The 12,278-nt window shown below is 40.1% G+C and overlaps 1 protein-coding gene across 2 annotated transcripts in view; it reads left to right on the top strand.

Annotated features, from left to right (window-relative positions):
- The first annotated feature begins 5,198 nt into the window (after positions 1-5,198).
- The window catches only part of LOC123968822 (ubiquitin-conjugating enzyme E2 E2), a 28,082-nt gene continuing 21,002 nt past the window's right edge, over positions 5,199-12,278 (top strand). Inside the window, exons 1-3 of one of the 2 annotated variants that reach the window (XM_046045797.1) lie at positions 5,199-5,407; positions 6,875-7,058; positions 8,116-8,166. In XM_046045797.1, the coding sequence (XP_045901753.1) occupies positions 6,883-7,058; positions 8,116-8,166 (227 nt within the window). In that variant the 5' untranslated portion in view covers positions 5,199-5,407; positions 6,875-6,882. The remainder of the gene's footprint in view (positions 5,408-6,874; positions 7,059-8,115; positions 8,167-12,278) is intronic. The other variant, XM_046045796.1, reaches the window with a different exon arrangement.

Raw genomic sequence — 12,278 nt, 5'->3', positions numbered from 1 at the left:
GTGTTTAGTGTTACGCTCATAGTAATTCACTTTAGAAAGTGCATTTTACAATGTAAAAAGAAGTGAAACGTAAGCACACCTTGTACAGCCTTAAAGTATACTCATGTAAAACCTGTTGCTGCGACACACTGTCAAATTCTTAGGCTATAAATTTCACAGTGAAAATAAAAATCCTCGGTCCTATAAATTTCTATGTAAACAAAACAAGAATAGCATGCTACAATCACACACTGAGCCTTTATGTGTTTTATTGATCCTTGAACAATCACCCCCACGGCTTGCTTGTCTCCTCGTGACTGTGAGGCATTTTGGATAATAGTGATTTATTATTTTTCTTTATTTGTGGAAATTGTGCCAAAATAGGCATAACTATGTGTGACATTTCACACAGGAGGAGTATGTTTCACATCGAGTGCTGGTTTGGAGCCAGTTATTGAACAATTTATTCCTCCTAGTTTACAACTGAGCTTCCCCTCAGGCGTTTCTACAGATCTCAGTGGATTGACGCCTTGAGAAGGCAGAAGAAAAGAACAGTGCTTCCAGTAAGCTATTACCTCTGACTATGGGGTTATTAATCCAGACAATAAAGGCTTTAGCTCTCAGCAACCCATGTTTTACATTTACAGTCTGGGATTTTAGCTGGCGCTCAGAAGAGAGTTACAACAATTTCAAAAACAATGAGTGGTAACAGTGGTAACTATAGGTCTTATTAACAAGTGGAGGAAATATATAGATCTTTTAAGTAAAAGTAGCAATACTGCAACAAAAAAATGCACCATTACAAGTAAAAGTCCTGCATTGAAAATGAACAATGGCTCCTGGGCATGTTATACTATGTTATATTATTGGATTATTGTTCCTGATTACTCATCAATGTATAACTATAATACTATGCATCATATTTTATACCTCATATATTTTGTATGTAAAATCTGTAAAGTAACTAAAGCCGTGAAATAAATGTAAATGCTCCGTATAGCACCTTTCTAGTCTTTTCGACCACTACATCTGCATTCACCAGTCATACACTGAGCTTAAGTGCTCAAACGGAAACTAACATTCACACTCATTCATACACTGGCGGAATAGCCGCCAGGGGCAAATTGGGGTTTAGTATCTTGCCCAAGGACACTTCAACACGCAACCAGGGGGAGCCGGGGAGTGAACCACCAACCTTCCAATTAACGGCCAACCCGCTCCACCTCCTGAGCCACAGCCGCCCATGTGGTGGAGCGAAAAGGACAACATACAAAAATATCTTCGAAATACAGTGAAGTAGAAGTGTTAAGTAGCATGAAATATAAATATTTTAGTACAAGTACCTCATTTTTGTACATTTGTCATTAACGAATCAATAATGAGGAATAATTTCATAATTTCAATACAATTGTTAGTTTTTACATTTTACTTTTATTTTCAGTAATCATTTTGTCATTAAATGTCTTGTTTTGTTTTGTTTTTTTGTTTGTTTGTTTTTACAAAATATGAACTACATAATTTCAACAATTCAATTTAAAAAGTTTAAAGGCTTTTACATCCCCTGGTCACCTAGCAGAGAGTAGGCCCTATAAGGAAGATGTAATGGGAACTGGCAGTCATATGGTTGCAGTTATCTTGTTTTAGCTGTTTTGTATTAAACATAATGAGGGCCATCAAACGCCACTGAGGACTTCTCACATGTGACACTATAACAATTACATGTAAATGAGGCCAGCAGGAATGTAAAAACAAATACTGAGATCGGATGGAAATGTAACGATCTCTGTGGGGAATTTAGGTCATTTCAGCAGCAGAACTGAACATCAAAGATAAATACAAGTAAATAACATTAGAGTACACATTCAGGGTACTAGATCAGATAAATTAATGCAGATGGTAGATACACAGAACTTAAGCAGACGTGCAAGTGTTTGTTGTTATCATTTCACACTTTCTGATTCAAACTGAAGTCTATTTTGTTTTCAGGAACTCATATATACATTAAAGCTAATGTTTATTAATGTACACTGTCCCTGTAAACCATAGATCGTGGTTTCGGTTAATTATTCAAGTGACTTTTTCCAACCAAAACCACAATCTTCTTCTAACCCTTAACCAAGTGCTCTGAGTGAGGAAAAAAAGTTAAATAATGTTTTAGTTGCTATTGTCATGGAACATTTTGCAGATGCGTTTTGGATGAACATTTTATGTTGTGACAGATTTGTTAATTACATTTCCTCATTATGGCGGCATTTCTTTCAAAACATATCTGCTGTTGAAAATCAGTAGTGTATAAACATAATTTCTAGGATAATAGTTGGAAAAATGTGAGGATTCATGTAAATCTACACAGTAACCTGTTCACAGAGAATGAGATAACATCATTATGTAGGCTACATGTGCTCGCTGAATATTCAGAGCCATATGCCTGAACCTAAGTCGCTCTATATTTTTAAATGTTTATTAACTATATTTCAAATTACTCATGTTTGGAAATGGGGTAGAAATTTGCAAAACAGTCTTTAGCAAAAATACAACAACTCCTGTAGAGAAACTACAAAAAGCAAGTTTATTATACTGTTTATTATTCAGATCGAATAAAACCTGGAGTTTCCTGCACAGATTGTAATCAAGAGACTATTAGGCCATGTATGGGTTTCCCAGCCAATTAACAATAAAGATTGTGCCCCAAAGCTGTAGTTTAATATAATAAAAAGAAATATGTCTGGTCATTCACCTGTAAAGTAATGTGTGGAGGTGTGTGTCAATGTCAGCTTATGGCAAAAGTAAAGTCTGCAAAATGGATCCATTCCTGGTTTCTGATTTTACTTGATCATTTGGCAGACATTTGACCTGAAACCAGTGTGGACTGAAACATGGTTTGCCTCGTGGTTGCACGATGGGGACTGATGTTAGAGATGGAGTAAGTGTTTTAGTGCTTTGTGGTTGCTTGGCTGAATGATGGGAGAGTTTGCACAGTTGCACAGCAAGTGGGATTACACTTACTTTAAATATTCCATGAAAGTGCTACAGTAGCACAGTGATGTTTGAACTGAGAGAATTGTTGAACAAAGTATTTAATTCATGCATTGACTTTTCCCCTACAGTTTAAAAAACATCACAGAACTATTTCTTGGTTTGTAGATGTTCACCAGCCTCTGGTTGGTCGATCATATTGTTCTGCCTGCCTGGTGTCGAGCCTCAGGCCCTGTTCTCATTTGTTACACCAAAACAGACAATGTTATTCTGTTTCAGTGCTGTAGTTATTCATGGATAACGTGGATTAATGGAGTACAGTGAAAATGTCACAAACCACTCTGTCAAAAAAAATGCTGATAAATGTCATCCATCCCCAGACTTCATGGTGTATTATAAAATGTATGCAGACTGGTTCAAATTGGAAAGTTACATGTGGATGATGCCCTCTGGATGGTCCTACACCTTTGAGGTGCTTTTTAGTAGATTGCTGTGCTTCTCATAACAAATATGAGGCCTATAAGTACACCATATTACTCATACTGCAGGAAGATTCAGCTCCCCACATCCCCTCAGAAGAATTAAAAAAACTCACCTCAATGAATCACGAGTTTCAGTTCCTCTTTTAAAGGCAATCCTTGCACAACCTTGTGTGTGACTCTGTGTGACACATGCACAGTTCTTTCTCCCACCATTTACACTGTGCTGTGTCCACTGATGATGCAGCTTTTGTGCAGGCCTCACTCACACACACCACAAAATAAATGCTAATACCAATCTTGACAGAAAATGTAGTGTGACACCAACATCTCACCTCAACGCCCACTTACTAGCCTTTTTCACAGCTTACATATCATGTAGGTAACAACTACATGTGTGACAGGTCAGACTGATTAATCCAAAATTCAAGTTTTAAGCATGGAAGTACATTCTTCACTTTTTCCAACAGTATGTGTCACCAAGTAATCTATGCTTAACATCCACTTACTAGCGTTTCTGAGATTGCTGCATCATGGTCTTCTTCGCTGAATCATGTGACTGAACGCTACTAAGGGAATTGTGGAGTTTATATGATTTTATTAAATGGCAGTTTTTTTTCCTCTTATGCTTTCGCTCCTGCTGTTTATGCAAAATCATGAAGTAGCCATACTGTTCGGAATAAAACGTTAATTCTTAGTACCACTTGAGAAATTTTCATCTCCAAAGTACACCATGAATTGGCATCATGAAGGACAAATCTGTTAATGTTTGGTTGCATGCATTCTCTGAGCTTCTGAATTTTCCTTCGTGTTGAGCCTGAAAGCACAATTAGCCACCCCACCCCCATTGCTCGCTGTCTGTTTATAAGTACAAAACTGGTACTGTTGGACCAAATAAGAAGTAGTTTGAAGTCACCATGACGCTAAAGTTGGCGACAAGAGTTTGTACTAACCAGGAAAATGTCTTCTTGCCAACTCCTTTTTCATGATGCAGAATTACACTGTCATCACTGTTTTAACTGTCACAATGCTATGCAGTGTGGGTTATTCCCTTGAGCAAATTCTGCAGACTTAATGGAAAGTGTGTGTAAAGAGCTCAAACACTTGCTGGTTTCACAGTGGGACAAGTCTGTGAGTGCTTAACCTGGGATATTGGAGCATGGGCCCCTGAGTGCAGACTTTAGCCGGTGACCCCACGCTTTCATGGCAATACCTCATTCTGATTGGCTAATTGGGCGAATTAAAACATGTTTACCCAAAGTTAATGATGTGATGGGTTAAAAAGTTAGTCTGTTGTACAAAGAGGATGGTTAGCAAAGAGGATGGCAAACCAACCTTTGTATTTTGGTCATTAAAACTGTCTACTATTGGGTCCTAAAGGCAGGGATGCCTGGATCAATCTGTCAAAATATTGGAGCAAACTCTGTGTGTGCATATGGTGTGGACATTGGAACTGGGCCCATAGTAGCCCTATGATGTGTGCATTGCAATAAGGGAAGAAAATGCAAAGGGCCAACATTTCCTGCAGATCGGGGCCCATCTGCAGCTACAACCCTTTATACACACAGGAGAGAGTGAAAAAGACATTTTATAGACACTGTCAGCTTACATGTAACAGGACCAACACTGTTGTCTTTATTTATTTTTTTTGTTTCTTCGTTGATTAATTAGTCTATAGAGCATGGCCTCCTGCAGGCTACTTCTCTTACCAATGCAGCCCACGTGCACGAGCAGTGCGCGCAGGACGGGAGCGCGCGTGGAGGCGGTCCGGGGCTGCCTCAGTTTTCTGTAATCGTTTTTCTGCTGCTGCTACCTCCAGTTAAATAGCTAGGACACGGGAGCGAGCAGACGGCCGTGTGAGGATATACTTTTTTCGGTACCTTGGGATTACGACGCGGAATTGCAGCATCGACGGCCAGCCGCCAGGTAATATCGACACACGCATCTAAACGCCCCCCGTAGATACGCGAAAAGTAAGTAAATGTCCCGTGAAAAGTGTCGTTTTCCAGTGAAAGAAAGAGGAGGAGGAAAGGAGAGAGGGGGGAGTGTATGTGTGGGACGAGCCTCCCTTTGTGCCGAGGAAGGGTCACTGCTCTTCAAGGCACAATGTGGACACTCCAGAAACGGCCAGGATCCGCACATTTCCCCTCCGCTGTCCCGCTGGCCCTGCTGTTGACCGTCCTCCATCAGCCCTGCCGTCGGCTGTTTCGGACGAGTCCGGCAGAAACGCCTTCTTCTATGCGTATTTTCTTTGAGTTTAAAAACAGCGAGGCCTCTTCTGCTTTTCCTTTCTTTTCTTTTTTTTTTTTTTTAAATACCCCCCAGCGGTAACGCACCCTACTTTCCACCTCCTTCCCCAGGCCTCGTAACGTTAGCTAGCTCCCAATGATGTTTATAATCGCTTTTGTAGGACTGCTTGATTTCAGCCCCCCCAGACGACCCCTATTGTGTTTTTCACCCCGACAAATGTGGACCTACACGGTTTGACAAAGCAATTAACTGATGTCTGATATCACACAAACATCTTAACTTGTTTCTGTTGTTATTTTGGGGGGCTATAACGTCCCCGCCTCGACGCTGGCGTCTAACAGGGCTAATATTGAACCGGGTACATATAACCGTTGATGTCCCTATCATTACCGCGAAACGCCCCCCCCCCCCCGGGAAAGGCGGGCTGTCCGTCACTTCACTTTGTCGTTTTGATTAACTTCATGCCTATCATAGTTCATATCGGTCTGCTTTTATATCACATTTCAAGCACAACGCATCTGTGTCAGCCGTGTCTTTGTCGTCTGTAAAGGGGGGAGCTTGAAATAGTGTTAAACAAAACCTGGGCAATGCTCGTCCTCACGGATGGTATCTTCAAGTGTCGTTTCTGATCTGTCACTGATGATATGTGTATTACTTTTGTTTGTACAAATTCAGCCTGCAGGGCTATTAAGAGTTATGTCGTCCATCTGTTTGGTCAGACAATTTAACCCCAAAACCTCATTATTATCCAATTGTTTTGTTTAAATAAAGGGAAAACCACAACACAGGGCAGCAAATAGTCTGTCTTATAAACCTAGGCCACTAAAGCTACTCATATAAAGTCTTCCAAACAACTAGTCTGTAATTTATAACCTGTAGTAGATCATTAGGTGAGTGGCTTATTATATTGTTTTTAACAAGGGCTCTATAGCTGTAATTTGCAGCACTGTGTGTTTTGACAAATGTCTTTTAATCAGCTCACACTTTGCACAACCCTGCTCTGTTTGACTCTCCACATCCAATTGTAAATTGATTAAATTTAACCCTTCTTACTGTGGCTTCCCTCAAATCTACCCATTTTGCTGACATGGCGCATGCAAGCAATTTGACATTATATAGTCTTTATTGCCCATCCAGAGTGGAAACTTGCTTTGCCTTGCTCACGTTGCTTGTTATGTCTTTTCTTTCAGGGCCCACGATGTCCAGCGAAGTGCAGAGACCGGATGACAGCCCCAGCACGAGCGGGGGAAGCTCAGATATTGAACAAAGGGAATCTGTACCACCTGAACAGGAGCGAGAGCAAGCACAGCCCAAAAAGAAGGAGACTAAGATCTCGAGTAAAACCGCTGCTAAACTTTCAACTAGTGCCAAGAGGTAAGAAAAGTCAAAAAGGCCTGTATCTGGCTCTGGAGAGCCGAGCAGCATTTACACAGGAGTTGTTTGTTAAAGTATAAGCCTCTCCCCTTGTGCCCAGAGGGTGTGAAGTTATAAAAAAAGACTATAGTCTCTCAGGCATTGTCATTTCAAACATCCACGCTATTCAGTGTGACACTAAACCCACAGAAAGGTGGTAAGTCACACATCCTGGCACATGAGTATCATTGCTGTCATTAGAAAGAGATATTCCCATTCCAGGCTGTTTGTTTGAGTAGACCGCCAGCACCAACACTTACCTCCACCTGTCTTTGCATTTATTCCCCCCCAAAAAAACAGGTGATAACATAATTATGCAACCGTATGAGCAAAGGGTTGGCTGAGGTCGCTGAGTCTTATGATAATGGCGACTGATATTATGAACATCTCCCTTTTGTATGTCTGTGCCACTTAAAAGCAGGCTCTATGAGGACCTTTAGCACAGTAAGGGTCTGTAAGATGGAGAGGCTTCATTGTTGTCTGAAGTACTGTGTTTATATTAATGTGAGTTTAGCTGCAAAGTTTGCACTCCACAGTCTGAATCATCATTTTGTACAGTTATCTGAAAGTAGTCATAATGCAGTCATTTATCCTCAATCATGATGTTCCTTTTAATTCTGTCTATGCACCTCAGACACGTGGCAACAATGAGGAAGATAAAAGGCATAAAACTTTAATGATTTATCTTGTATTTAAGCTGGTATGATAAACTGAAATCTGTGGCTTTACTTGATTTATGCCCTTCATATGGACAGCAAATAAAGTACCATTTGACACAGTTTACAACCTGCATGTTATTTGTTATTATATGAGATCCTCTCAGCAGCTATGAATACTGTGTTGTTAACAGCTGTAAGTCCACATGGTTGAAAATAGGGATTAAGAGCAACATTTACCTTATCTCAAGCTCAAAACACTGACTTGATGTACGAGAGAATTGTCCATTCCTTCAGCTTATATCCTCTGGAGATTTGCCCTCCCAACACCGCTTTTTTACAATAAAATCTATCTCTTCCAGGATTCAGAAAGAGCTTGCAGAAATAACACTAGATCCACCTCCAAACTGCAGGTAAGAAGATGTTATCTTTTCAAAGCATTTCTCCTTTGAATCATAAGACTGTATGTACAGATGCTCAAGCTGTAATGGATGTAGACGGCAGAAATGTGCCTTTTAAAAAGTAAAGGCTGCGCTTCGATGCACTCGCTTTTGTCTCCTTTCCCATAATACTGTTTGTGTTTTTTGTTTGAGATAGTAGTCTCAGGTGAATTAGAGTAACTGTAGCCTATTCTTGCGTTGTTGTTGTTGTTGTTGCTGCATAATGCACACTGCAACCTCTTGATTAAAACGCAGCCTTTTAGGTCACAGGGTTATGGTTGCACTGAAATGGTGGAAAATGAGCGGCAGTGTGACTTTAAAAGCTGTTTCGATTCTCATGTGGTTCCCCCCTCACTCTGCTGGGGATTTACCACAGACAATGGTTATTGTGTGCTACTCTCAGCCCTTTGAGGAAGAGATATGGTCGCTAGCGAGTGGCAGACCACATGTGCATCAGTCTCTCTTGACTTTACAAAAGGAATGCCTTTGGGATGCAGCGCAGGAGCCAGCTTTTATTAACCTAAATAACACAAAGTGACACTGATTACGACTCTGTTTATTACAGCACAATAATTACTCTCTGAATCAGCACTCCACGGCAAATTAATAAAGAAAATGGAAGCCAGTCCTCGCAAGATCGAGTACACTCGAGATGCTGGTGTTTTTGGACCATGTTGGGTTGGTCGTATTCGTTCGTAGGCACCTGCTTCAAATGTTTAGGAAAACAGCTTTGTATGACTCATCTGGCGATTTGGAATTACTACACCCTAGATGGATTTGTTTGTTGCATGAATTAATCACCCCTGCTGGGTCTCATCAGAACCCCACCCTCATTAACGATAAACATTGAGCTAACCTTTTCATTCCAGCACATAGCCCAGTTTTGTTATTGTACTTGAGGCTAAAAGATATGTTGTTTTCCTCGAGGACTCTAATCTATTTCAACACCCCCCACCCCCAGGAAAAAAAAACTAGGTTGACTCACATGGAGGATTTAGCTGGAGGACACGAGTAAGTCATTTGAAAGTAAAATAATCGCTAGCGGAAATTTCACAGTCACCGTCTTAGTGGGGAACTAGTTGCCTGGGAAACAATTAAGCTACTTCAAGATAATCCTTTTCTGTGTGTGCATACGTGTTCCCTTTCTGTACACTTATAGTGATACCAAAATCTAATAATGTGTTTTCACTGATGCACCCAAATAGATTAGCCGTCTGTTAACAATGGCGGGGGGGTCAGATGCATCAACCACCAAATTTCTCATGCCAATGATCACAGCACCATTTACATTCGCATGAATGAGTGCACACGGTGGAGCTAGTGTCGTCATTTGTATGCCACACGCTCCTCGCTCCCGGCCAGGTTAGCCTGAAAGGTTATTCATTTCATTCCCCGCGACAAATGGAGTCACCGACTGTTGGCCCCCTTCAGGAGGCAGACGGAGAGTTATGTTAAAGAGATTCACTTAGGTACATTCAACAAACGCGGTGCTGCGGGCCAGTTGATGTATGTCATCTCATCTGTTTCTCAGCTGAGGAGCTCAGACTCCCTCGCCACTTTGTCCTGGTCAGAGAGAATTTTCCATCCTCATTGTGTAGTTAAAATCTGTCTCCTTCGCATCACCTACAATCTTTTCAGTATCACCTTTGGGGCTGTAGACAGGATCATGCTGAGTTTTCTCTCTGCAAAATGGAGAGCTCTGCTTCATGTCTTCCAGTGTAGATGTGTGCTTTAACACCTTGGACATGTTGAGGATCTAATTTAGTGAAACATCTGTGACAGGAGGTGTCCATTTGATAAGTCTATTAAAACCCCCCACGCCTTTTTCTTCTATCACCTTTTTTCTAGCATCCATCTATGGTTATTGTGTTAACCATCAGCTGCATTTAATATCACTGTCTGTTTGTGACGTCTCTGTTAATAAATCACACGCTTTCTAATGTTTCCTGGAATGTAATATAAATGCTTAAGTCGTTTTAAAATAAAATCAATTTCCATACAGTGTGAACAAAACTGTCATACTTTTAGTGCTATGTCACTACTTGGAAAACGATAGCAAGTATTTAAATTAGACTCCAAGCTTTATCTCACTCTCGGCTTTGTGACAGCTCGCATGTCACCTTGGCAGTTGTCATGCATCAAACAAACGGGAAAACATTGAAGCCCAAGAGGATTTGACACGGCAATTATTCTCCCTGTCACACACTTCATGTATATTGTACATGCAGCTTGTGCTTTTACACCTATTGTTGCAAATGAAGCAGCTTCTGTTTTCCTGCATGCAAGTTGCACAAATATTACTAGGAATAAAACTTTGATTTGATACGCTAAAAGAGAAACATGATGGCCTCGTTGCTGTTATTTCCAATGCCATAAAGATTCATATTCATGCTGTCATCATATGAAAGAGTTGTGTTGCTCCGTAGATAGAAAATACAGTGACTGAGGTTGTTTTGAAGTCTTTTTTTTCCCCCCAATTTTTGTTTTTAAATTGTGAACCAAAACTGTAGTCTAATGCCTTTAATTCACCTGTGTACTTCCTCTGTGGAAAAGTTTTACACTGAATGCCTGATACTAGTGCTGCAACTATCAATTATTTTCATTATCGATTCATCTGCAGATTATTTTCTCAATTTATAGTTTGGTCTATAAAATGTTTTGTCCGCGCACCGGTCCAGAACCCAGATATATTATGTTAGTAATGCTATAAACACAGAAAGGCAGAAGCTGGAATCAGAATCAATGTTTTATGGCATTATGGCTAGATTAAATGACTTTTAAAGATAAAATAGTTGCAGATACATTTTTTCAGCTCTACCTGACATCATGTTTGAACTTTAGCTAAATTGGTTAAAATATTATGTGTCTCCATAGACCATAGAACAATAGTAATACTAAAATGTAATACTAGTAATACTAATAATACATTTTAAATGGAAATAATAATTCTTCTTTATCTCACACTGAAACATTCCACATCTCCCACATATGATATGCCCCTGTCATAAAAATACTCCTTTCTGCTTCTCAGTTTATTTTTACCCACCTATCACGTCTGTCTTTTGCATTTGCATTGCTGTCACAGGAATTGTTTTAGCTGCATTTGTTTGTGATGCCGTGTCTGTGACTGTTGTGACTTGTTTCTATTCCTTCCTTGTAATGTTGATCCACCAACGGCAACCTTTCAAGCAGAAACCCAAACAAAGACACTTTTACATTGTTAAAATAACAGCTACTGGGGATGTACCGTGCAGTTCTGGACCACTGTGCTGTTTGATGTGTTTATCTTCTTCGCACATGTGGACAAACAGATTTTAAATGCTGCTACAATGGAGTGGTAGCAGAACAATGTTCAGCAGCCTAAAACATGAGAGTAAATGTCAGGTTTTGGTGTCAACCCGTCCAGATTCAAAGATGTTGGGTTCTTTTTTAAAGCTGCCTACTGCACACTGACGTTCAGCAATCACAAGAATAATCCATTGCAGAAGAGGCACAGATAACATTTTCCCATCCTGAGACAACTCAAATAGATTTAATGCAATGCAGCAATGCAGCTGCAACCCATGGTGCATTTTGAATAACAGGTCACAAGTCATTCTGGGAAAATGTAAGAAACCACAATGAAGTGGGTGAAGATAAGATTTGAGGGAGAGCTGATACAGCAAAAGTAATTTATAAAACATCACAGAATAGCTCATGTAGTGCTTTGAACATTTAGGAGTTGTTTCTGTTTGTATGGAAGTTTGAAATTAATAAAGAAAATAATCAAATATGGTTACCATTTCTTGATTGAATTTACAGAACCATTACTGTGTAGTGATAAATACTGCTCTGTTACATAAAAATAACAAAGTGATAGAAGATTTTGGCCCCTGCCCGCTGCTTCAGCGTGTGGTGAAATCCAAAGCTTGACAGGCCGATTTACAGGTACTAAACTATGATTGGACAATCTCTGTTTGGGGGCGGGGTTTAGCAAACTATTGTTAGCATTAGGGCTGTGCGATCTGTCGAAAACTTCATATCCTGATGTAGGTCATTTCATATCCTAATAATGATATATTTCCCAATACAGTGTTTCCGCCATA

Source organism: Micropterus dolomieu, linkage group LG03, assembly GCF_021292245.1.
Source record: "Micropterus dolomieu isolate WLL.071019.BEF.003 ecotype Adirondacks linkage group LG03, ASM2129224v1, whole genome shotgun sequence".
NCBI lineage: Eukaryota > Metazoa > Chordata > Actinopteri > Centrarchiformes > Centrarchidae > Micropterus > Micropterus dolomieu.
The sequence above is the reverse complement of the archived record's forward strand: the minus strand, read 5'-3'. Positions and strand labels throughout refer to the sequence as shown.